Below are 27,149 nucleotides of genomic sequence, written 5' to 3'. Positions count from 1 at the left end.
TCCCTTTTCTCTTTGTCCCCATCTCTTCCACACATTTTTCCTCAGGGAGCAGAAACATAGAATTGTAGAGTTGGAAGGAATTCTGAGGATTATCATCCAGTCCGATGTTCCTCAACCTTGGGTCCCCAGCTGTTGCTGGACTACAATTCCCATCATCCCTAGCTAGCAAGACCAGTAGCAAAAAGTGATGGGAGATGTAGGTCCAACAACAGCTGGGGACCCAAGGTTGAGAAACACTGATCTAGTCCAGCCCCCCCCCCAAAGGGGGATGCAGCTGCCCCAAAGGGGGATCGAACCTGCCACCTTGGCATTATCAGCACCATGCTCTTAAGCAACTGAGCTAACCAGGCTGACAGCTTAAAACGTGGAAACACCTGCCTCCATTATCAGCCTTGTGTCATACATTAAGAGCTATGAGGGGCCTCCTCTGGATGGGCTTTATTGGTGGTAGTGCCCCAGCTGTGTTCATGCTCACTTTGCTATCTTTTGCCACATCTACATCATACATTTAAAGCAGTATTTTACCACTTTAAGCAGCAATGGCTTCCCACAAAATATCCTGGGAACCATAGATTGTTAAGGGTGCTGAGAATTCTTACGAGATCACTGTTCCCCTCATTGAGTGGTATAATGGTGCTTAAAACTTATGGTGTAGATGTGGCCTTTTTGAAATCAAGCAAAATGCCTATTATTATTTTTTGCAAACCTTTTAACAGTTTCACTCCCTTGGAAGTTGAAATCAGTTTTTTTTAATGCTGCTTATGGAGTTTTAATATTGTTGTGTTTTCCTCATCAATCATGATTAAATATTTAAGTTACTTATTTACCTCCCTTCATCCAAAGATCCCAGGGTGGCTGACAGCATAAAAATACAAAATAAAAATAAGAACAAGATAAACCCATGGCCCCACCTCCCACAAAAACATTTAAGAGGACACAGAATGTTAATCAGCTGAAGGCCTGATTGAATAGGGACATTTTCACCTGACACTTAAAGATGCATAATGAAGGTGCTAGGCGAGCCTCCCTGGGGAGAGCATTCCACAAATGGGGAGTTACTGCAATAGAGGCCTGTCCCCCTGTTGCCATCCTCCTGACATCTCATTGAGGAGGCATAAAAAGGGCCTCCAATGAGGATTGCAGGTTCTGGGTTGGTTCACATGGGGATACGTAGTCTTTGAGGTATTGCAGTCATGAGCAGTTTAAGGCTTTATAGGACAAAACCAGCACTTTGAACTGGGCCAGGAAACCAATTGGAAGCCAGTGCAGTTAGGCTAGGATCACTGTAATATGCTCAAACTGTCATGGCCTGGTGAGCAACCTAGTAGAGGAATCCTACACTAGCTTAATTTTCTGAACCAATATGAGAGGCCGTTGCACGTATAATGCATTACTAGAAGTTACGACAGCATAGTTGATAGAAGCTGGGCTATCCCTGTCCAGATAGGGGCACAGATGGGCCACCAGATGAAACTGATGGAAGGCGTTTCGTGCAACTGAGGTGACCTAAGCTTCAAGCAACAGCAAAGCATCTAGTACTCCCAAGCGATGTACCTGCTCCTTCAGAGGGAATGTAACCCCATAAGAGCAGGCCACCTTCCATCCATCCGGTCTAGGGAACCACCCACTAACAGTGCCTCAGTCTTCTCTTGATTGAGCTTCCATTGTTGGCTCCCATCCAGTATTTTACTGAGGAAAGACAATGGTCCAGCGCATCCACTGCTGCACCTGCAGATATAAAGGAGAAGCAGAGCTGTGTGTCATCAGTATATTGCTAACAGCGTACTCCAAAATTCCAGATAACCCCACTCAGCTGTTTCATGTTGGTGTTAAATAGCATAGGGGATTAAATAGAACCCTGAGCAACCCCACATTGAAGGGCCAAAGAGCAGTCCCCGTCCATCACCCTCTGGAAACGATCATCCAAGTAGGACCTGAACCACCTACCTCTAACTCGGACATTGGCTCCAGAAGGATACCATGGTCGATGGTATAAAAAGCCACTGATAGGTGAAGGAGAATTAACAAGGACAAATTTTCTCTGGCTCCCAACTGAGGTCATCATCATACAGGGCAACCAAGAGACGTCAGAAAATCCACAGGATCTGAGGACAGACCATCTTAAAAATCCCCCCATCTCTGCAGAAGAGATGCAGGTGGCACTGTGAGTTAAACCACAGAGTCTAGGGCTTGCTGATCAGAAGGTCAGTGGTTTGAATCCCTGCGATGGGGTGAGCTCCCATTGCTCAGTCCCAGCTCCTGCCAACCTAGCAGTTCGAAAGCACGTCAAAGTGCAAGTAGATAAATAGGTACCGCTACAGCAGGAAGGTAAACGGCGTTTCCGTGTGCTGCTCTGGTTCACCAGAAGCGGCTTTGTCATGCTGGCCACATGACCTGGAAGTTGTACGCCGGCTCCCTCAGCCAATAATGCAAGATGAGCACCGCAACCCCAGAGTCGGTCACGACTGGACCTAATGGTCAGGGGTCCATTTACCTTTTTATCTCTGCAGAGGGGGAAAGGTGCTGAAAGCCTAAATTTCAAAAGGAAGCAATTTGACCATGATAAGGAGCTGGTGTCAACATTCCAAACTTTCAGATCAACCTCTTCCTGTGCAGTTGAGATCCAAAGTGTGGCCTGCCATGTGTTGAGCCAGTGATATGCTTTGACAGGCCCATGGTCATCATGGCAATCCTGGAGTTTTGAGCCACCCTAGACACGTGACATGTGAACCACCTACACATTCCGTCTACACATTCATGGCCTAAACCAGGACTATGAAAACTTCGGTTCATAGGCCTAATTACATATGCTCTCTATATAATAAGATCTGTGACATCACGTGATACTGATGACATGAAATAAAGTCATTTCCCAGGTCAAAAAGGGATCTGCAGGTGCTTTGAGGACCCAACCACCAGCTGATCAGTCTGTGCTTGCACTGGAGTAGCTGCACTGGGAACTCCCTAGTGCAGCAGAGCAAACTGGAGGAATCAGCTGGAATGTATGTTGCTGGAGGAAGTTCTTGGCAGAAACTTCAAAGTGGTGGTTATATTTGATGTGACATTTTCATGTTTGCATGCACACTACATTCAACAATGCTTTGTTGAAACTTTCAATCCAATACTATATATAACACAGAAAAACTATGGCAATAAGAATAAAAATTCCATTTTCAAATAAAGTCATACCACTGGGACTATTTATTCAGAAAACTGGCCATGTCTGTTGCAGCCACCCAACTAATCCCTGGAAGCTCCTCAAGCAGGGCCAAAACACATACTGGTATTTGGGCAGCCTCATCCAATATACAGTGGTACCTCGGTTTATGAACACAATTGGTTCTGTTCATAACTGAAGCGTTCATAAACTGAAGCGAACTTTCCCATTGAAAGTAATGGAAAGTGGATTAACCCGTTCCAGACGGGTCTGTGGAGTACTCAACCTGAAGCGTACATAACCCGAAGCATGGGTGTAATTGGTTCCAGAAGTCTGTTCATAAACTCAAGCGTTCATAAACTCAAGCGAACTTTCCCATTGAAAGTAATGGAAAGTGAATTAATCCATTCCAGATGGGTCCGCGGCGTTCGTAAACCGAAAATTCGTAAACCGAGGTGTTCATAAACCGAGGTTCCACTGTACTATACATATCCCAACAGAAGTAGAGGGGATGAATTTATTGCTGTTATTATTATTAGAAACAATAAAAACAAATAACTTGAAGATATCCAGTAGATGCAAAGTACAGGGGGAGGGGGGAGCTATGGAAACAACTAGCAGTAAGAAGCAGGACAGGTAGCCAAAGCAGGACTAGATCACACCAGATTTTTGTAAGGATTTTAAGTAAACCGGGGGAGGGAGATAAGAGGCGAGAGAACTCGGACAACTGATAAACCCCTCAACTACAGCTGTTAGAAAGCTATGGAGAAGGAGGACATGGTGTGGGTGCAAAGAGCGGCGAAGAAAAGAGAAAGAGTCCGCGGAAGGAGGGAGGGGTGTTATGGTTTACGTTAAACGAAGCCCCCCCCCCACCCGTTTAACCAAAAGGGACGGTCCCTCGGCCCCGCCTCCCCAGCGCCTCAGTCTCCTCCTCCACGGGGCCCCGGCGCCCGAAACCTCCTCGAGCGGCCGAGCCTAACCCTCCCCCCGCCGTCGCAAATCGTCCCGCCCGCGCGCCCAACCCCCCACCAAAAAAAAATAACCGCCCGAGCGCCAGGCCCACCCCGCTCACCTGAAAGAATTCCCGGCAATAGGCGGCCGACGAGCCCTCGTCCACCCCCTGCTCGCTGAGCTCCACCTGCAGCTGCCGGAGCCGAGAGCTGAGGCCGGCGGCCAGCCGGGGCATCTCTGGCTGCAGGGCCGCGTCAGCCTCGGCGTCCGCCATCTGCACCCGGCCCCACAGCGCATAGGCAAAGAATCACGTGACCCCGCAGCCGCTGACCACATCGGCGGGGGACGGGCCCACGTGACCCGACGATCCCGCCCACTCCCGGCTCCTGCGCATGCTGCCACCCTTCGGCGAGGCGAGGCGGCCGCGAAAGACAGGTTCCCATTGGGCGTTCGCCCCTCTCGCGGGGCGATGACGCAAATGCAGCGCGCTGCTGGAGCTGGTTTTTTCCCTCCCGCCCCACTTCCCAGCGCTGCCCAATGGGGAGGAGAGGCGGAGCTACTTCGGAGAGGCGGGGAAGGAGGCGAAGCTTCCGGCGTGGAGCTGCAGCAAGAAGGTGGAATGCGATCCGCAGATTTTACATTACTCAGTCTGGAGAGACTTGTTTCCTCGCTCGTTATAGGATTAATGTTTGTTTTCCTTGCCAGTTAGAGATTTTTTTAAAAAAGTTTTTATTTGTCATAGAAAATTGGAAATGTTTTGGTTTTCAATTAAAATGCAACCTTTAAAATTTTGGTACATCACAGCATTCAGACCTTGCTTTTTTTATACCCTGTTTTAACTATTTGTGAATTATTTGGATTTTTTGTTTCATATTCTTTTCTAACTGCTTCTATGTACCTTCATTATAGACATACATTAGGTGAATGGAAGTTTAGAAATGGAGTGAATAAACAACAAATACTTTCACAGCATCTTGTGTAGGCTCAGCTGAAACAGAGTCATTCTGAGCTTCGTGTTATTACTGCCCCTTTATATGTTTCAATAAACAAAAAGTATTATAGTAAGGCTTAGTTCAAGCCTTTTAAGGGCAACTGTTAAGGAGCATTTAAAATAGTTAGAAACTGATCGTGTCCTGTCCCATTTTGGACATTCTGCTGGTGTTCTGGGAGTGTTCAGCATTCTGGAGGGAAACTGACACAAAAATTAAGAGTAGCTGTCAGGGAGTTGTTGCAGCTACTCCCGAGTAAAGACGCTCCAGTACTTACTCCAGTGCATTGTGTCTTTAAAGGTTTATTGTGCATACCATTTACAGTGCAGAAATAGCAGAAAACATGACCTCCTAGTCACTCTCAGAACCCGGCAATGGCACTTGTCGGCTCCGGGCCAACATAATAACCTGGGCACCCCGAAACGCCACCACTTTGCCCTGCGTTTGGGCGCGCGCCTCAATTTGGGCACCGGTAGTCGCAGTGCCCCTTCTTCCCCTGGCCGGCTGGGGCAGTGCCTGGGCTCTGACGTCTCCCTGAGCCGTCCCTCCTCCACTTGTTGGTCAGAGTGGTGCAGGGGCTCTGATGCCTCACTGAGCCTTCCTTCCTCCATTCCGCTTCCCCCTGACCCGCTGCTCGCGCTGTCGCTGGGCTAAGTGCTGGTCAGGATGGTGGGGGCAGGCTCCCTGTAGGGAGTCCCCCTGACAGTAGCAATGGCACAAAAATTAAGAGTAGCAAGAGAAACACCACAATTTTTACAGAGTCTGGTTGAAGCAGATCATACAACAGTACCCAGTTTACAGCACACACTGGCGTATATAAAGTATACGTTTCACACATACCCTTCCTATAAATTCGAATTGTTGTTCATACAAAATACCTTTAACATTGATCAACAATCCAAGCAATAGACAGGAGGGGGTGAAATGTACATCCTTCATCCTCCTCACCTCATTATCATAGAGTGAGTTCTAGGCATGGTGCTATTTCTGGCCTTGGTAGGTAAGAGCTGTGGCTTACACATGTGCTGGTAATGTGTGCTTATGGGCAGTGAGCTAACCATTCATATGTCATTCGTATATAGGTGAAGCATAAGGTGTTTTATTTTTGTGTTGTATTAAACACCTAATGACCCATTGCAATAAAATGTTAATTTAACTCAGCAGAGCACAATGACTCCCTAAAGAATTACTTGCTTTTGTTTGAATGGGTTCCCATCCTTTCCAAACTGCTGTACAGTGGTACCTTGACATCCGAATGCCTCGACTTCCAAAGGTTTCAACTTCCGAAGTCGGCAAACCCAGAAGTATTTTTGCCATGTGCGCGTTCTGCGCATGCGCAGAAGTGCAAAATCGCGCTTCGCCCATGAGCAAAACGGACGCTTCAACATCCTAAGGTTTTGACTTACGAAGAGCACCGCGGAATGGATCGCCTTTGTAAGTCGAGGTACCACTGTAAAATCTTTTTCAGCCATGTAAAATAGAGCACAACTTTCAAAAGTTTCAGTGCCCTACCATAGCAAAGATGATTTTGAGCAGGTGATCTGTGTGCCTGTTCAGTCTGCTGTCCAGAGATTGTGGTGGTGCAATTTCACGACACATACTCTTGAAACCACATCTAGATGCACAGCTGTTCATACAGAGCAGGATGGTGAACCTGTGGGCCTCTGTATCACAGCAAGGGAAGATGGGAGTTGTGGTTTATGGTGTCAGAGAATCCAATCAGAAATGAAAATAGGAGAAGTTGCTGCATTTCACATGGTTTTCAGAGACCTGGAACAGAAATCATGCAAGCAAATAGGAGTCATATTCGTTATCTTTATTTCAATCTGCAAGCATCACAGAAACAACTGCATTATTTCCTGCATTGTTTTTGACATTTTCCTTCCACTGAAATGTACTGAAATGTATTCTAATAGCAGCCAACACCTTGGGATCCGTCTCAGAACAACCCTGAAAAGGTCTGTTTATGTTAGACCATGGTACAGAAAGACACTGCCAGAATAATGTATTTATATGCTGACCACTTTACGATTACGCTTCATGAAGTGAACCGAGGTAATCAAAAGCTCTTGCCAGAATAAATTGGTTAAGTCTTTAAGATGTTGTGTTCCAAATATATTTCTCAATGTGATGTACAAAGTATAATAAAAACAACTAAAAACATTTTTTTAAAGCACAAAAATAACCAGAGATGAATTTTAAAATTCTATGTTGGACAATAAAACACTATGTTAAGACTAAAATAACTATGTATCTGCTTAACCCAGATCAAAACATTTTAACAGGGGAGTTTAAGAGAGAGGAGTTGCCCGGCCAAATCTACTGCTTCTGTCAATGGCACCAACTGCATGTCACTGGCTAGAGGGTCAATATTGCTTCTTAAACTGTAATTACTTTAACATCCACCTCTCCATCAAACATAGCTTCCTGTTTAACTTGCAGGATTCCCTCTGAGTTTGTAGGTTCTAGCTTAACCTGCTGGATTCCCTCTGAGTTTGTAGCTCCTGAAGGCAAATTAAGACTCTCATGTAGGCAGGCGGGATCTTTTTGTTCAAATACCTCCAAATCTGAAAGGGAAGTAAGACTGTCCCCAGAAACATTTTCCTCCTGCTTAATCCGTACCTTCTTAATTTGACCATTTGTAATATGCATCGACATGTGATCCGTAAACTCTGCTTCGAAATAGTAGAATTTTTTACAGCCACTGAAGTTGCATGCATAAGAAGCATCCCTAAAATGCTGAGCTTCGTGATGGTAGAGCTGCCCCAAGTCACTGAAAACAATGTTACAGCCACTGAGCTCACATTTATAACGCAGATTGTCATGTTGCAGCTTGTGACGGAGCAGCTCATTCACTGATCCAAACCTAGCATAGCAGCCCACTGACACACACATGTACGGCTGAGGGCCACTGTGCACATGTTCATGCTCCTGTAGATGGAACGCCGAAACAAAATGCCGCCTGCAGTATGCACACCTCTCTCTCCTGTTTTTCATGTCCAGGTAGTGCATTGCATTTGGATCATTTTTGTGTTCAGCTTTCAAGTGAACACTTAAGTACTTGAATTGCTTATACACCTTGGAGCAATCCGTGCCTGGGCATGGGTACAGGTCCCTGTCCTGCAAGTGGCAGTTTTCTAGCTTACTAAACGTGATGTAATCCTGCATGTCAGTTCTGGCTTGTTCTCCCAAAGCCACGAAAGCAATTCTGGCTAGACTGCTCTTTGCCAGCCTCTCTTTCTTCAACAGCAACTTCTTCTTACCACGGTATTTCCTACTAGGAGGCATTTTTACATGTTCCATCACATGCTTCACAAAGACATCCTTCCTCTTGAACTTTTTTATACACACTGGGCATGTATAAATGCCACCTTCCATATGCATCTTAGAATGGTGAAGTATTCTGGCCTCTATACATTCCTTTTTGCAAATAGCACAGAAAAATTTGTACTGAAGCCACCTCTGGTACCTTTCCGAGGACCCAATGGGCTTTTTAACTCTCACTTTAGGCCGATTTAATGTATCTTGACCTTCAGAATTATTATCTTCACTATCACTTAGGAAAACATCTAACATAGCAGTTTCACTGACAGACATCTTCCTGCAACTCAGATCATCCCCCGAATCAGAAACTTCTTTTCTTCTCCAGTGTCACTTCAGAGTTTTCCAGTCCCAAAATTCTGGATCAAATGGCCAATACACCTTTCAAACCAACAGCAGCTCACAACACAGGGAGTTTTTTCCATCCAATTTTTTATCTAGCTGCAGGTAGAGCTCTTTTAGTAGACTGTATCTTTCCTTGCTTGGCTCAAGTAAGTATTCAGTGAGCTGACATGCTCTTCTTACTTTGAGGTCTTCCGGCATACAGAGGTCTTCATGTCATCATTTTCATTTGATCGGGGCTGCAAGGCTCTCACACATAACAAAACAGGCACAACAAGGCCTGCTTCTTCTGCCTATAGGAAAGAAGAGAGCGCAACTCAAATCTTTATTTAGCCCCAGAGATCTCTCTTAAAAACAAAAGGGAGAAAAATGAAAAAACTGGACAGATGCTCTTTCTTCAGATTTCTAGGCATTTCATAGAATTGTAGTGTTGGAAGGGACCATAGGGGTCATCTAGTCCAACCCCCTGCAATGCAGGAATCTTTTGCCCAATGTGAGGCTTGAACCCACAACCCTAAGAGTCTCATGCTCCACTGACTGAGCTATCCCTCTCAATCCAGAAGCGATTGCAGATTTGGGGAACCGTGGCCCTTCAAATGTTGCTGGACTCCAATTTCCATTAACCCCAGGAAGTATGACCAATGACCAGGGATGGTGAGAGTTGTAATTCAGAAACATCAGAATGGCCACAGGTTTCCCATGCCTGGATTAGAGGGTTATATATAGATACATACTCTGGCATTTCTTATTTCAATCTTATTTCAATTTCTGCACCATCCACTTAATGTTCTAAGCCAAGCCAGATCTTTTAGAGATAAAATGGAGAGATAAAAGCATAAAAACAACTCTGCCGAGTCAGATCCAAGACTCATCTAGTTCGGCATCCTGTTTTCACTGATTTCTGTTTAACAAACCTGCTCCACCTCTCTTTAATTGTTTTCTCAATGATGAACACATGATTAACATTCATTTTACAGAAAGAATAACCCTAGAAGGAAAACCCTGATCCTAAACCTCTGCTGCTTTGAGGAATATCTTTGGATGAAGAAAAGGCTAAGGAGTAAACCCTAAACAAATCCAGAGTGGAGTCCCCAAGACAGTTGGATGGAGCCATGCAAGCTGGTGCCAAACTTATTGCTCTGCTTTCCTTTGGAGCACATCAGCAAGGCCGAGAAGGGGGTGTTGCTAATGCAATGGTTTGATTTCACCCCTGGAGGCACACTGCATTGTCTCTGGAGATAGATGGATGCCAACAATAACAACCTAAAGGTTAGTCCCCCAATGACACTTTGCAAAAATAATAATAATAATAATTATAGACAAATTTTATACCTTCTTTTGTATCTTCTATTCAAAAAGGCGACTCTTATTCATTATTCCACAGGGAAAGGCACAGAAGTCTTGCTATATGTTAGGCAGTGGTAGATTCCCTGTGATTCAGCTCCACACTTCCCTAGCGAACCAGAGACTAAGCAGTGTTCTGTTGCTAAGGTTGCTAAGTTGCAACTGTTAGTACTGTACCTATTTTTTCTTAAAGGGCTAGATGTTCTGAATAAGTGCTCACTAGGGAAAGCAAGCTCTGGCACTCAGGTTCTAATCCCCTGCCTTTTGCATAAGCAACCTTCCCATGATTTTAAAAATAATGATGATGCCCCACTAACACAGCTGAACCATGAATTGCTATTAAGCTTCAAGGAGTCTCTCTCGCTGTTGTATTAAAATCTGAGAACAGGATACAGCCTCCAAGTCACCTAGGCTAACCCCTCTTCAAATTACAGGTAGGTAGCCGTGTTGTTCTGAAGTAGTCAAAACAAAATAAAAAAATTCCTTCCAGTAGCACCTTAGAGACCAACTAAGTTTGTCATTGGTATGAGCTTTTGTGTGCATTTCAGTGTATCTGAAGAAGTGTGTGTGTACAAGAAAGCTCATACCAATGACAAACTTAGTTGGTCTCTAAGGTGCTACTGGAAGGAATATTTTTATTTTGTTCCCTCTTCAAATCTTCACAATGATATGTTGCATAGCTTCTATGGACTGGATCACTTCCAACCATCACTTCTATTTTATAATTATTTTTATTCAATTTTCAATTTCAAAATGAATATTTTACAAACATTAAAATATCCAATGACTTCCCTTCTTCTCCTTCATTTTACATATCATGCATTCCCACATATTTTCCATGCAAATCAGTTTTCCACTTTTACATCCATCAGAAATTATTTCCTCTGTTGAATTTATCTTAGTACTGCCAGTGTTTTCAGCTTTAGTTATTTTCCATACATTCAATAAATGTTTTCCACTCTTCTTTAAATATATTCTTGCTCTCTTATTCTATTTGTTAAATCTGCAAGTTCTGCATATTCTGTCAACTTAAGTTACCACTCCTCTTTAGCTGGGACCTCGTTCACTTTCCATTTTGGGGCTAACAAAACATGGGTGCAGTTGTTGCATAAATATATAATCTTTTCTGACACCTAGGAATTTCTCTCTGGGTTATTCCCAAACTTCCAACAATCACTTCTTAAACCACAGCAAATAAGCAACAACCTCACAGCAACAATGCACACCTCATTCATTTTGAAGAGAAAGGCTGCTATTTTAAGTACAGCAGCTTAAGGTAAAGGTAAAGGTAAAATACCCTCATGGTATTTTTAAGACTCTGAGGAACCCAGGAACAAAATCATAGAATTCTAAATTTGAAAGGTACCGTGAGGGCCATCTAGGCCAAACACCTGCAATGCAGGAATATTCAGGTGGCCCCTTATAGGGATCAAACCTGTGACCTTGGCATTATCAGTACTGTACCAAACTAAGCAACAGCTATGCTCACTGGAACTTGTGTCAATATCATCCCTTCCCCAGCTAAAAAAAACCAACCGAAAAGTGAATATACATATAGCAGCTTAAAAAACATGTATCTTAAGATTTTGAGGTCAGTACAATTCACATTTGTGTGTGTCCACTTGCAATGTATAGCCGTCCTTCAGTCCATCTGCATATGGGGCTCCTCTTCATGTTCCGTGAAGCAATATAAAATTTAAGACTTTCTATTTTCAACAAAGCAACTGCGAAATGTTACAGTATAGGATTGGACCACTAAAGCTCCCGGGAGAGACTTTTGCTTTTGTTTGTTTATTGTTTTTCACCTCAATTTGCTTTTAACTTGTTTTTTAACTCCTTGCGATTTTACTGTCTGGCTCAGGGCTGGATTTAGGTCTGGTGAGTTCCTAAGCTACTGAAGGTAAGGTAAAGGTAAAGGGACCCCTGACCATTAGGTCCAGTCGTGACTGACTCTGGGGTTGCAGCACTCATCTCACTTTACTGGCCGAGGGAGCCAGTATACAACTTCCAGGTCATGTGGCCAGCATGACAAAGCCGCTTCTGGCGAACCAGAGCAGCACACGGAAACGTTGTTTACCTTCCTGCTGTAGCGGTACTTATTTATCTACTTGCACTTTGACGTGCTTTCGAACTGCTAGGTTGGCAGGAGCTGGGACTGAGCAGGAGCCGGCAAGCCCTAGGCTCTGTGGTTTAACCCACAGCGCCACCTGCGTCCCTACAGCAGCTTAACACCATCATATAAGTCACTAAGTAAACTGTGAATAATTGTCACGCATCTAAGGTGCTCTTTTACTTCAATTTCCCATGCATGTGTTAAATCAAAGAATCATAGTAGAGTTGGAAGGGACCACGAGGGTCATCTAGTCCAACCCCTTGCAATGCAGGAATCTTTTGCCCAATGTAGGGCTTGAACCCACAACCATGAGATTAAGTGTCTACCAACTAAGTCATGTTAGCATACGGTTTTCAGTTCTTCTACTGTTCATATTTCTATTAATCACAGGTGCCCTGTACATTTTGCTCAGGGGCAGGACTTGCAGAACTGAACTGTAGAATTTAATCATTACAGCCTTTCCCCAACTTGGTGCCCCCCAGGTGCTTTGCTCCCACTCATCCCCAAGCAGAATGACTAGCAGTCAGGTGTGGTGGGAGTTGAGTCCAAAAAAGCAGGACAGCACAAGGCTGGGAAGGCAGATTTTAAAAGTCACATAACAAATGCTCAGCAAGTACAGCACTGTTGCTTTAAAGTTTGGGATCACAAGTCCAGCTAGCTCACATAGCTAGCCAAGGATAAGCCATTAACAAAGGTGCTGATTGCTGGTCATTAGCACAACAAAGAGGGAAAGACTCCTGGATCTGTGCAAAGCAGAGGTTGCCAAGGTGACCGGGTAGGGGAGTGATGTCACAGTAAAAAAAAAGTGCAGGTTTTAGTATGGGGGGGAGGAGATAGAAGGGGAGGTGTTGGGTTTAGTGAGGTGTGTTGGAAGAAGGGTGGACAACAAAGGCCAGACCTCCATGAGCTGCTGGGCAGAGCAAATGACTAACTGCTGCTTTAGGCTTAAGCTATGGCAAGAGCCATGAGAGATGGTACTCTTGGGGCATAATGCTCTGCACCTTCTCCTTCACTGCAGACTTCCAGGTGTAAATATGTTAAATAAACCATTAAAGGCACTAGCAATCTTCCCAACAACCCTTGGAGCGCCTAGAACCCCCTGGAATCTCAGTGCACAGTTTTGCAGAGATTGTGGGTTGGGGTGCAACCTTCCTAACAGTATTTACAAGACAGCAAAAGGTTTCCAACCCATCCTACATACTGTATTCTCAGCAATAGAAGTTTTGATGCAACACCCTTGTCCCCTGCACACAGGAAACATGGGCCTCTTCATATCTTGATGATATTAGAACAGAGGCCTAACAAGAGGGTACACAAGGACCTACCAAAGTTCACCCATGCCCCCTAATATCCGATCCAGGCATATTGGTTTAAAAAGGAAAAACGCTAAGAAAGATTAATTCCTCCTAAACTAAGCATGGACCGACTCTCTCATACACTCAACCAGGCCCCCAGTGGCCCCCAGCTTCAATTAAAAGTTCACTTCCGATTTAAAGGAAGCCCACATTTCTCCTGATGGGAGAGACGCGCATCCCACAAGCTCGCAGGGGCCCTCATCCTGGGATCAGAGTTTACTTTTGTTTCAAAACGACCCTCCTATTTTAAAAGAAAGCAAAGTTCCTGCACGGCAGGGACCCCTCACCACCAGCGGCCCCGGTTTCTCACGAAGCTGGGTTCAAGAGGGTCTGTCTGGGAGGGAGGACGTAAGTGGGAAAAGGAAAAAACGGAAAATACCTTCCCCACCTCCAAAAAAGTCCCAATGAAAAGGAGAGCTGCTTTCCCTTCTCAGCCCTGCACACCTCTTTTTTTTTTCTTTTGGAAGACGGGACGGGAAAACCCTATTCCACCCGTGGGGAAACTTGGCCGAGATGCGACAACCACCCCGGGGCAGGGGAGCCCCTCAGGCTGCCGAGAGGGACACAACGGAACTTGCTTCCGAGTAACTTGCTTCCGACTCAGGCTTGTCTGCCAGTAAGTCAAACACTCACCGTTCCTGGTCGGCCTGTTGGACTACCTGCCGATGGAGAGAGAGGCGGAGGCGGAAAGGGAGGGGAGGAGGGGGAAGAGAAAGCAGCGCTCCGAGACCCTCCATTTAAAGCTGAGACAATCACGCGCCGGCCGGGGGCGGGTCGCCTTTGGGGGGAAAACAAACCGGAATAAGCGCATGCGTATTTGCATTCTCCCTCCACAACCCATACATAAAAAGGAATAGGAAGGACGCCAGCCAACCGGAGCTGGAGCTCTCGTGACGTCTCCGACGGCCAGCGGGAGTTGATTGGCGCATTCGGGGGAAAAAGTAGAGCGGGGCTAGAACCGAAGCCGAGGGGCGGAGGAAATAAAGTAATGAAGAGGGGAGGGGGGGAAGAGAGGGAGGCAGTCTATCACAGGGGTAGGCAACCTAAGGCCCATGGGCCGGATGTGGCCCAATCGCCTTCTCAATCCGGCCCGCGGACGGTCCGGGAATCAGCCTGTTTTTACATGAGTAGAATGTGCCCTTTTATTTAAAATGCATCTCTGGGTTATTTGTGGGGCATAGGAATTCATTCATTTTTTTCTTCAAAATATGGTCCAGCCCACCACATGGTATGAGGAACGGTGGACCGGCCCACAGCTGAAAAAGGTTGCTGACCCCTGGTCTATCAGATCAGCATCCCACGCCTCAGAGCGCATCCATGGAAAGAGAATGAGAGAAAGAGATAATATTTTATACACACACACACGTGTTTTATAGATAGATAGATAGATTTAGGGAAGCTGTTTGGGGAAGGTTTTAATCTTTAAGAAATTTGTGTATTCTAATACTTCTGTTGGAAGCCGCCCAGAGTGGCTGGGGAAACTCAGCCAGATGGGTGGGGTATAAATAAAGGTAAAGGGACCCCTGACCATTAGGTCCAGTCGTGACCGACTCTGGGTTTGCGCGCTCATCTCGCATTATTTGCCGAGGGAGCCGGCGTATAGCTTCCAGGTCATGTGGCCAGCATGACAAAGCCGCTTCTGGCAAACCATAGCAGCACATGAAAACGCCGTTTACCTTCCCGCTATAGCGGTTCCTATTTATCTACTTGCATTTTGACGTGCTTTCGAACTGCTAGGTTGGCAGGAGCTGGGACCAAGCAACAGGAGCTCACAGGGATTTGAACCGCCGACCTTCTGATCAGCAAGCCCTAGGCTCAGTGGTTTAACCACAGTGCCACCTGGGTCCCTCCATGGGGTATAAATAATAAATTATTTAATAAATTATGGGGTATAAATAATAAATTATTATTATTATCATATATGTTGTTGTTGTTTAGTTGTTTAGTCATGTCCGACTCTTCGTGACCCCATGGACCAGAGCACGCCAGGCATTCCTGTCTTCCACTGCCTCCCGCAGTTTGGTCAGACTCATGTTGGGAGCTTCGAGAACACTGTCGAGCCATCTCGTCCACTGTTGTCCCCTTCTCCTTGTGCCCTCCATCTTTCCCAACATCAGGGTCTTTTCCAGAGAGTCTTCTCTTCTCATGAGGTGGCCAGCTTCAGGATCTGTCCTTCCAGTGAGCACTCAGGGCTGATTTCCTTCAGAATGGATAGGTTTGATCTTCCTGCAGTCCATGGGACTCTCAAGAGTCTCCTCCAGCACCATAATTGAAAAGCACCAATTCTTCGACGATCAGCCTTCTTTATGATCCAGCTCTCACTTCCATACATCACTACTGGGAAAACCATAACTTTAACTATACGGACCTTTGTTGGCAAGGTGATGTCTCTGCTTTTTAAGATGCTATCTAGATTTGTCATTGCTTTTCTCCCAGTGAATTGTTGTACTGACCTTAAAATATTTAGATACCGGTATAAGTGGGGTGTATTAAAAGTATTATATGTGTATTTACTTTTAGTTAGTTGGTTGGAAAGGGATGACACTGCCAGGAGATCATGTGACCAATTTGCTCCTGGGCTCCTCATAGTGTTAAAAATACCATCTTCCTGAATGGTGAGTAAAGGCTGCTGACAGTCAGGGGAGGACTCCTTCTGGTCTGAACAGGCCTGAGGAGGTGACAAGGACAATTAGAAAGATAAAGGTTAATATATTTAAAATAAGAAACTGGTAATATAAAGAAGTGGGATAATAGGAGGTAAAAGAAGGAGGAGGGATAAAATAAGTTGGCAGTTTGTGTGGAGGATAAGGTAGAAGTTAAGTATGAAAAATGAGGTGAACTAGGAGCTCAGTGCTACTTTGCATCTGGCACAGATTTCATAATGGCTCATCACCTTTCCTTTGATCAATTAACAACTCATACTTAGTGGCCATTATCAGGTTGAAAAGGCTACTGGGTTGAGGATTCACAGGGCTTGATTAAATTTTAACCCTATACTGATTCCAGGAATTTAGGAGAGCCTCCCCCCTCCCAACAACAAAAACTATAAAAATATCCAACTCCATCAACCATTCTTCATAAGGCTTGATGCACAAAGTGATTTTACATCTTTATTAGTAAAACAGGGTCACAGGCATAGACCCTTCCCCAAGCCTAAGAAGTCCAGAGGCAAGTTTAAAAGTTCCAGGAGTTTGCAGAAAGATTGCTTGGAGGGCCAGAGAATAGAGACTATCTTCAGAGACTCTTGTAGGGGGAGTTCAAGGAGAGTGTGTCTAGACAAGTTGGCATGCTGGCCAATGAGAAGGGGTCAAAATGAGAGAATGAAATCCAGGTAGGTGTGCTTAGGCATAGTTTCTAGAGAGAAGACCACAGTACTGTAATGTAATACAGATGTTTCTGATAAGAATTCTATTGGGCCACACAAACAAGGATCACTCATCCTGAAGGATGGTCCTCCTGAATAGCTTTATCTATCGGAAGGAGTGATTTCCCAATTCTATGGTTCTATCTGGTCTGCATCTACATTTCTATAGAATTTCTGGTTGGATTTCTCCATAGCTCCATGAAGGGACTTTTATATGCAAAAATCCTGCATATGGTGTTGTTTACCCTTCATTTTACCTTTTTACCAACCTAGCTTCCTGGTGAGTAAATCAGGGAAATTTCTGGATGCTCATGACCTCACTGGTAAGAAGGTAAAGCATAGAGAAATCAAACTACAAGACTGTGCATATTGTCAAGGTGGGATGGTCTTTTCTCAGAGTTCTTTGCTTAAGCCAAACCCATCTAGATATAAAATAAAAAAATTCCTTCAGTAGCACCTTAAAGACCAACTAAGTTTTTATTTTGGTATGAGCTTGTGTATCTGAAGAAGTGTGCATGCACACGAAAGCTCATACCAAAATAAAAACTTAGTTGGTCTTTAAGGTGCTACTGAAGGAATTTTTTTATTTTGCTTCGACTCAGACCAACACGGCTACCTACCTGTAACTAGAACCATCTAGATATAGATAGATAGATAAAAAGGTAGATAGACGAGATAGAAATGCTATATAGAAAGTTAGCCTAATAAAAGTATTGCCCAACTAGAGTTGCCACTTTTGTTCTGGCAAAATACAGGGCAGTCTAGGGCTTTGTTGTTTAGTCGTTTAGTCGTGTCCGACTCTTCGTGACCCCATGGACCATAGCACGCCAGGCACTCCTGTCTTGCACTGCCTCCCGTAGTTTGGTCAAACTCATGTTCGTAGCTTCGAGAACACTGTCCAACCATCTTGTCCTCTGTCGTCCCCTTCTCCTAGTGCCCTCAATCTTTCCCAACATCAGGGTCTTTTCCAAGGATTCTTCTCTTCTCATGAGGTGGCCAAAGTATTGGAGCCTCAGCTTCACGATCTGTCCTTCCAGGGAGCACTCAGGGCTGATTTCCTTAAGAATTGATAGGTTTGATCTTCTAGCAGTCCATGGGACTCTCAAGAGTCTCCTCCAGCACCATAATTCAAAAGCATCAATTCTTCGGCGATCAGCCTTCTTTATGGTCCAGCTCTCACTTCCATACATCACTACTGGGAAAACCATAGCTTTAACTATACGGACCTTTGTCGGCAAGGTGATGTCTCTGCTTTTTAAGATGCTGTCTAGGTTTGTCATTGCTTTTCTCCCAAGAAGCAGGCGTCTTTTAATTTCGTGACTGCTGTCACCATCTGCAGTGATCAAGGAGCCCAAGAAAGTAAAATCTCTCACTGCCTCCATTTCTTCCCCTTCTATTTGCCAGGAGGTGATGGGACCAGTGGCCATGATCTTGGTTTTTTTGATGTTGAGCTTCAGACCATATTTTGCGCTCTCCTCTTTCACCCTCATTAAAAGGTTCTTTAATTCCTCCTCACTTTCTGCCATCAAGGTTGTGTCATCTGCATATCTGAGGTTGTTGATATTTCTTCCGGCAATCTTAATTCCTGCTTGGGATTCATCTAGTCCAGCCTTTCGCATGATGAATTCTGCATATAAGTTAAATAAGCAGGGAGACAATATACAACCTTGTCGTACTCCTTTCCCAATTTTGAACCAATCAGTTGTTCCATATCCAGTTCTAACTGTAGCTTCTTGTCCCACATAGAGATTTCTCAGGAGACAGATGAGGTGATCAGGCACTCCCATTTCTTTAAGAACTTGCCATAGTTTGCTGTGGTCGACACAGTCAAAGGCTTTTGCATAGTCAATGAAGCAGAAGTAGACGTTTTTCTGGAACTCTCTAGCTTTCTCCATAATCCAGCGCATGTTTGCTATTTGGTCTCTGGTTCCTCTGCCCTTTCGAAATCCAGCTTGCACTTCTGGGAGTTCTCGGTCCACATACTGCCTAAGCCTGCCTTGTAGAATTTTAAGCATAACCTTGCTGGCGTGTGAAATGAGCGCAATTGTGCGGTAGTTGGAGCATTCTTTGGCACTGCCCTTCTTTGGAATTGGGATGTAGACTGATCTTCTCCAATCCTCTGGCCATTGCTGAGTTTTCCAAACTTGCTGGCATATTGGGTGTAGCACCTTAACAGCATCATCTTTTAAAATTTTAAATAGTTCAGCTGGAATATCATCACTTCCACTGGCTTTGTTATTAGCAGTGCTTTCTAAGGCCCATTTGACTTCACTCTCCAAGATGTCTGGCTCAAGGTCAGCAACCACACTACCTGGGGTGTACGAGACCTCCATATCTTTCTGGTATAATTCCTCTGTGTATTCTTGCCACCTCTTCTTGATGTCTTCTGCTTCTGTTAGGTCCTTACCACTTTTGTCCTTGATTATGGTAATCTTTGTACGAAATGTTCCTTTCATATCTCCAATTTTCTTGAACAGATCTCTGGTTTTCCCCATTCTATTGTTTTCCTCTATTTCTTTGCATTGCTCATTTAAGAAGACCCTCTTATCTCTCCTTGCTGTTTTTTGGAAATCTGCATTCAGTTTCCTGTATCTTTCCCTATCTCCCTTGCATTTTGCTTGCCTCCTCTCCTCCGCTATTCGTAAGGCCTCGTTGGACAGCCATGTTGCCTTCTTGCATTTCCTTTTCCTTGGGATGGTTTTCGTTGCTGCCTCCTGTATAATGTTACGAGCCTCCATCCATAGTTCTTCAGGCACTCTGTCCACCAAATCTAAATCCTTAAACCTGTTCCTCACTTCCACTGTGTATTCATAAGGGATTTGATTCAGATTGTATCTTACTGGCCCAGTGGTTTTTCCTACTTTCTTCAGTTTAAGCTGGAATTTTGCTATAAGAAGCTGATGATCTGAGTTACAGTCAGCTCCAGGTCTTGTTTTTGCTGACTGTATAGAGCTTCTCCATCTTTGGCTGCAGAGAATATAATCAATCTGATTTCGATGCTGCCCATTTGGTGATATCCATGTGTAGAGTCGTCTCTTGTGTTGTTGGAAAAGAGTGTTTGTGATGACCAGCTTGTTCTCTTGACAGAACTCTATTAGCCTTTGCCCTGCTTCGTTTTGAACTCCAAGGCCAAACTTGCCAGTTGTTCCTTTTATCTCTTGATTCCCTACTTTAGCATTCCAATCCCCTGTAATGAGAAGAACATCCTTCTTTGGTGTCATTTCTAGAAGGTGTTGTAGGTCTTCATAGAATTGGTCAATTTCACTTTCTTCAGCACCGGTAGTTGGTGCATAAACTTGGATTACTGTGATGTTAAAAGGTCTGCCTTGGATTCGTATCGAGATCATTCTGTCATTTTTGAGATTGCATCCCATTACAGCTTTTGCCACTCTTTTGTTGACTATGAGGGCCACTCCATTTCTTCTACAGGATTCTTGCCCACAGTAGTAGATATGATAGTCACCCGAACTGAATTCACCCATTCCCTTCCATTTTAGTTCACTGATGCCCAGGATGTCGATATTTATTCTTGTCATCTCATTTTTGACCACATCCAGCTTACCTCTATTCATGGTTCTTACATTCCAGGTTCCTATGCAATATTTTTCTTTACAGCATCGGACTTTCCTTTCGCTTCCAGGCATATCCGCAACTGAGCGTCCTTTCGGCTTTGGCCCAGCCGCTTCATCAGCTCTGAATCTACTTGTACTTGTCCTCCGCTCTTCCTCAGTAGCATGTTGGACGCCTTCCGACCTGAGGGGCTCATCTTCCAGCGTCATAACTTTTATATGCCTGTTGTCTTTGTCCATGGAGTTTTCTTGGCAGGGATACTGGAGTGGCTTGCCAGTTCCTTCTCCAGGTGGATCACGTTTAGTCAAAACTCTCCACTATGACCTGTCCATCTTGGGTGGCCCTGCATGGCATAGCTCATAGCTTCTCTGAGTTATTCAAGCCCCTTCGCCACGACAAGGCATTGATCCATGAAGGGGGCAGTCTAGGGCAGTTGGCAGCAATTTCCCCCTCATCTTGTGCTGAAGTGACTTCTTTTTTCCAAATACTTCTAATTGATTTTCATACAATTTAACAAATTCAATTCAGTTTCAGTGACTTCAAAGCAATCCATTGCAATCTATTGCAGCCTAACGGGATGGCCCCTTTGGAATTTGTCACACACACACACACACACACACGAATTTGTATATCTTTCTGTGCTTGGCTACCCAGAGCTTAAATACATGACCTTTTACATTCCTTTTCAAACATATGCATTTGGAGACGATCCCTAACTTGGCAGAGAGAGAGAGAGAGAGAGAGAGAGAGAGAGAGAGAGAGAGAGAGAGAGACCGAGACCCGATTCCTGAATTACAGGCCAAAGCTGTTATCAATGCAGTACAAGACATAGCATTTTGCATTGAAATGCTGGACAACCCTGTATTATACAGGATAGGTGGCAACTCTATGCCCAGCTGTGGGTTTGGCATTTATTTATTTATTTATGGTGGGCTAACTTGGGTTCATTGAACGGGTTGCAATTTCACACTGAAACTTTATCTGAACCTCCTCCGTCCAGGAGCGGCCACTCCGTCCGGCTGCGCCAAGCGGAATGCTTCTAACTGGCAAGCGCTGCTCTTAGGCTCTGAACAGCGCATTTCCAGGCGAGCGCGACCAGCCCCGCATTCGCAAGCACCGCTGCGCAGATCGCACTGAGGGAACCGCAGAGGAAGAACAGGGCTCAGATCCCGACATCCGGTCTGTGGCGGTGCATGCTGGGAGTTGTAGTTTCAGACGCATGCTTTCCTCGCCTAAGGAGACCGGAGGGGTTTGCAAGGCAGCGTCCGAGCCGCTGGAAGTGGACGAGGCCCTCCTCGCTGGCCCGGGATGCCGGCGCCCGTGCTCTGCTCGAGTTGCGGGTCCCGGCGCGCCGCGCTCCGCCGCCCCAAGACGGGACAGGCGCTGTGCCGGGAGTGCTTCGTGGCGGCCTTCGAGGCGGAGGTGCACGGCACCGTGGTGGCGGCGCGGCTCTTCCAGCCGGGCGAGACGGTGGCCATCGGGGCGTCGGGGGGCAAGGACTCCACGGTGCTGGCGCACGTGCTGCGGCTGCTCAACGAACGCCACGGCTACGGCCTGCGCCTGCTGCTGCTCTCCGTGGACGAGGGCATCGCCGGCTACCGGGACGACTCGCTGGCCGCCGTGCGCCGCAACCAGGGTCGCCTGGGGCTGCCGCTGCACGTGGTCTCCTACCAGGAGCTCTACGGCTGGAGCATGGACCGCATCGTCCGCCACGTCGGCCTCAAGAACAACTGCACCTTCTGCGGGGTCTTCCGGCGGCAGGCGCTGGACCGAGGCGCCGCCTTGCTCGGGGCCGACAAGATCGCCACAGGTGCGGGGACGGGGGTGGAAGGGGGCAGCCGGGTTGGGGGCGCTCCGAGTGCGGTTGGGCTCCCGACGTCCATCAACGCCGTCCGGTGTGGTCAGCCGTCTAGGGTGATGGGGTCTGTAGCCCAACAGCACCGGAAGGGCCACGGCTTACCCATCTCCGTCTAAAGAGCTTTTCTGATCAACTGCAGAGGGCGCTGCGACAACGAAGCTCTTGTGGGGCCACAGTCATAACTCAGGAATACATAGCTATTTATTGGGAGCACTTTTACTCCCCTGTTTCAAGTTAGAGACTTCTAAGTCATAGAATTGTAGAGTTGGAAGGGACCTCCGGGGTCATCTGGTCCAGCCCCCTGCAAATGCAGGAATCTCCACTAAAAGCTTCCATGACAGATGGCCGTTCAACCTCTGCTTAAAAACCTCCAAGGAAGGAGAGTTCACCACCTTCCAGCAGAATCCATTCCATTGTCAGGACAGCTCTTAGCATCAGACAGTTCTTCCTGATGTTTAGTCAAAATCTCCTTTCTTGAAACTTGAATTCATTGCTACGAGTTCTACCTTCCAGGGCATGAGAAAACAAACATGCCACATCCTCCTTGTGAGATCTCCCCTTTAGATATTTGAGGGAAAGGGTCCCAGAACCAGTTGCAAAAAGTATTATAATAATATATTCTTTCCCCCCTTTCTAGTATTTTATTTTCCATTCTTCCATTTTACTATGTTGTTGTTTAGTCGTTTAGTCGTGTCCGACTCTTCGTGACCCCATGGACCATAGCACGCCAGGCACTCCTGTCTTGCACTGCCTCCCGCAGTTTGGTCAGACTCATGTTGGCGGCTTCGAGAACACTGTCAAACCATCTCATCCTCTGTCGGCCCCTTCTCCGTGTGCCCTCAATCTTTCCCAACATCAGGGTCTTTTCCAGGGAGTCTTCTCTTCTCATGAGGTGGCCATTTTACTATATCCAACAATAAATATAAATCCACACAAATCCAATAATATTTTCTGCAACTTCCCTACCTCCCCTTCTGCGGTTTCTTATTTTTCTATCAAATTCTTACCACGTATCTTAATTTATCCTTTTTGCCATTTTATCCTTTTTAATTGCCTTAGATTTCTTACTGCTCGTGTTTATATCAGTCCTGCTAACGTTTTTAATTGTTTACAATTTATTTTCATATATTCAATAAATTCCCCCCATTATATTACAAAGAGCCTATCATCTTGATCTCTTAATCTTCTGGTAAGTTTTGCTGGTAAGTATTCCATACAGGAAGAGCCTGATGGGAGCTGGAGTTTGGAGGGTCACATGTTCCCCACAATTGCCGTATTTAGAGATTGCCGCTGCTACGACTGTTCCCTTGTGCCATATACGTACACACAAACACACATTAAATATACTGTATATTAAATATTATCTATAAGAAACACAGCTACCCATTTGCTTTTCATTTCTTCCTTGAGTAAGGCCAGGCCAGATAAGCGCATACACACAATTGATCTGTACATGTAAAGTAGCATATCCAAACCATATGCCCATTTCCACTGCAGGCCTGCTCCCCGACTCCTTTTAAATACCCAGCAACAACCCTGCATCCACTTAGAATTAAGGATCTGGGGGCTCCTGAGTGCTTTTAATTAAGAGAAAAACATTTCACTCAATTATGTTAACAAGAAAGGCAACTACAGAGAACCACCAACGCAATATGCTTCCATCTGGAATTCCTAATTGGTGCTTATAAATATTAAGGATAGATTTTAACTTATAATTATTTGTATACATTGTTGAATTGTTATTTTTGTTGGGTTATTGAGATGGTTTTAAAGAAAAGAAAAATAAATAAGAGGAGGGAAATCCACTCCTGGTTTTTCCCTAAGCTCCCTCCATCTGCCTACCTTTGGGGGGGGGAGGGGGAGAAATATAATAGAGCTAGTGCAATATAGTGCTTGGAGTGCTGGACTAGAACCTTGGAAACAAGAGTTCAAATCCTCACCAACCCAAGATGCTTCTCATCCTGTCCTACCTTGCAGGGTTGTTGTGGGGAATAAATAAGGAGCGGGGAGAACCATGTCCGGCACTTTGAACTCCTTGGATAAAAAGGTGGGATCTAAGTGCAATAAAGAAGAAAAAAGCTTTTTAGCTATTGCGATAGTTAAATAATTGGAAATCCATATCCATTTGTGAATCTGTGAAATTGAGTGGCAGATCTTGATCTTCATTCCGCCTATACCAAGGATAGCCAGGAAGGGTACGTGTCCTGTTGACTCGTCCTATTGCTGTCTGATTCATTCTTTAGGTCATAATGCAGATGACATCGCTGAGACGGTGCTGATGAATTTCCTGCGGGGGGACGTTGGGCGCCTCCGGCGCTGTGCGGACATACTGACGGGAAGCGAGGGGCAGCTGCCGCGCTGCAAGCCGCTGAAGCACGCCTACGAGAAGGAGATTGTGCTGTACGCTTACTTCCAAGGCTTGGACTACTTCAGCACCGAGTGCGTGTACTCCCCCAACGCCTACCGTGGACACACCCGCAGCCTGCTCAAAGACCTCGAAGCCACGCGGCCCAGCACGGTGGCTGACCTGGTGCACTCGGGCGAGCGGCTGGTGGTGCGCGAGGACGTCCGCATGCCCACGCAGGGCACCTGCCAGCGGTGTGGCTACCTCTCCAGCCAGCCCCTCTGCAAAGCTTGCGTGCTGCTGGAAGGGCTCAATCGTGGCCTCCCTCGGCTGGGCATTGGCAAGCCCAGCCGGCTGCAGAAAGCTTTGCTGGGCGGGGAGAAGCCAGAAGCCAGCTTAGGGGAAGAGGAAGGCCCTCGGCAGGCGAAGCGAGGCCCGAGGGCCATGGACTTCTGAGCCTGTCCCTAACCATGGTTCCCATCCTCCCTGACAGTTAGCCATTCTGGCTGCAGCAATTGTCTCAACAACAAATGGAGGATTTTATTTAAAATCAAATTATATTCTATATCAGGGCGTCCAACTCCCAAGAGACTGCGATCTACTCACAGAATAAAAAACTGGCAGTGATTTTGTGGGTTTTTTTGTGGTTGTTGAGCTTTATTTAGGGAGGAGGAAAGTCCCGTTTTGGGGGGTTCAGGTCAAGAAAACAATCTTGTCAAGCAGGGGAAAAAACCTAACCCTAAAAAACTGTCTTCCATGCCAACAATCATGCAAAAATGGATGGGGCGAGGAGATGGGGCCGGATGCTCTGATGCCAACAAAAAGGAGCCCAGCGATCTACTGGAACCTTCCGATCAACCTGTTGGACATCCCTGGTCTATATTATCTATTTCCTACTGGTCTAAGAGCAGGAACATCATCATCATTATATTATTATATTTTTGGCTGAAGGGCAGGGTATAAACAAATAAACCAAATTTTCAAAAATAAATAAATAGTGTGTGCTCATGTTTCTTTAACTGTTAACGGAATAACCAATCTCTGTGTTGATTCTGTCTGTATACTCTGGCTTTCCTGATTAAGACCAAGATGCAGCTATTTTGTAATTCTTGGTGAAAAGGTGGCAATAATGAGCAGCTACTTGTGGACCCAGTAGAAACAGGCCAATGGTTTGCCAGGGTCCGCCTTCTGGCCACAACTTTTCCCTTTGTACAGCAGGGGTGGGAGGCCTGGAAATTCGAGACGCTGTTGGACTCTGATACCCCATCACTCCTTATTTATGCTCCCTGGGGCTCATGGGAGTTGAAGTCCAATGATGTCTGGAGGACCAGATTCCCTCTCCCTGCAGTACTGCTTAGGCCAGCAACGTGCCAAGCTGTAGTCCTGGTTGGTTCACCACACTAGGCAACTGTGCATAGGACTGTGAGTTCTTGGTTGTAGCCCCAACAGCTCCTGACCAGTAGAGAGATAGGTGGGGAGAAATTGTGCAGAAAACTGAATATACCCACACCCAAGAGGGTATTCTGAGTCACAGAATTGAAGTGGGCCATGTAGCCCATCCTTCAGGCAGGAAATCCAGAGTGATACCATTCCAACAGATGGTTGTCCAAGCAGGGCCAATCAGAGAGAGGACCAGGAGGGCCATTTGGTCTGGGATCTTAAGCTCAAAGGGGTCCTCCAATTTAGACACTTGTTAGTTTTTTTTAATCAGTTTTGCAGCCTTTTTTATGCGCATTGGATCAAAATGTATTTAAGCAGAATTGGACACACTCCACTTTAAGAGCTTCAAATTTAAGCAAATAAGAGGTGTTCTGGTAAAATACCGTTTTTTTGTTTGTTTTGCAACTCATAATAGATGATGCCATATTAAAGAGTTACAAATGTTATTAAGAATTAATGTTAATAACAACCGGGGGAAAGGAAGACATAACATCCTACAAGGACAGGAAGAAAAACCACGGACAGGATAATTGCCATAGAACAAGGAAGAAAAAGGATATAGTTTGAGTTCCTCACTTGTAGTTTTATAAATCATTTAATGTGTCAACACAAATAGAAGTTATTAATATTGTAGTTGTATAAGGTATTATTATTATTAGGACTGGAATGTAATGTAAATTAATAAGATATTGGAAAGCAGAAATAATCAAGCCATCAATTCTAGCACGTGGGGGCCCACCTTATCTAAATTATATAATTTGGTATTTGAACTATTGGTATTAATAATTGTATTATAAATTGGTATTGTTATAATGAGGCTATTATTGGATTGCAATGGAAAACTAATAAAAATTATAAAAATTATATAAAAAAGAATGTTAATAAGAATTAAGTTTTGCAAAATTAGGCCAAGATAAACGTGTCTTCTCAGATCTGCTGATTACATTAACAAACCTCTTAGGCATCATCGGCAATGCACATTTTAATAACTATCATTCCAC

General features: G+C 45.3%; 1 protein-coding gene and 1 pseudogene across 4 annotated transcripts; one reads left to right on the top strand and one right to left on the bottom strand.

The window, feature by feature from the left end:
• Positions 1-6,892: 6,892 nt before the first annotated feature.
• Positions 6,893-14,392, bottom strand: LOC132592301 (zinc finger protein Rlf pseudogene; annotated as a pseudogene). 3 transcript variants are annotated; one of them, XR_015950338.1, is made up of 2 exons: positions 14,206-14,392; positions 6,893-9,053 (listed from the first exon to the last, which is right to left on the bottom strand). The product of XR_015950338.1 is annotated as a zinc finger protein Rlf pseudogene, transcript variant X3 (transcript). The 3 variants fall into 3 exon arrangements; XR_015950337.1 differs by having other exon boundaries at positions 6,893-9,049; positions 14,147-14,391; XR_015950336.1 differs by lacking the exon at positions 14,206-14,392 and adding an exon at positions 10,093-10,601.
• Positions 14,393-21,334: 6,942 nt separating this feature from the next.
• On the top strand, positions 21,335-25,703 carry CTU1 (cytosolic thiouridylase subunit 1). Its single transcript, XM_035119285.3, has 2 exons — positions 21,335-22,316; positions 24,608-25,703. The coding sequence occupies exons 1-2, from the start codon at positions 21,815-21,817 to the stop codon at positions 25,162-25,164; spliced, it is 1,059 nt and encodes a 352-aa protein (XP_034975176.1). The 5' UTR covers positions 21,335-21,814; the 3' UTR covers positions 25,165-25,703.
• Positions 25,704-27,149: the final 1,446 nt, after the last annotated feature.

Source organism: Zootoca vivipara, chromosome 6, assembly GCF_965207765.1.
Source record: "Zootoca vivipara chromosome 6, rZooViv2.hap1.1, whole genome shotgun sequence".
Classification (NCBI taxonomy): Eukaryota; Metazoa; Chordata; class Lepidosauria; order Squamata; family Lacertidae; genus Zootoca; species Zootoca vivipara.
The sequence above is the reverse complement of the archived record's forward strand: the minus strand, read 5'-3'. Positions and strand labels throughout refer to the sequence as shown.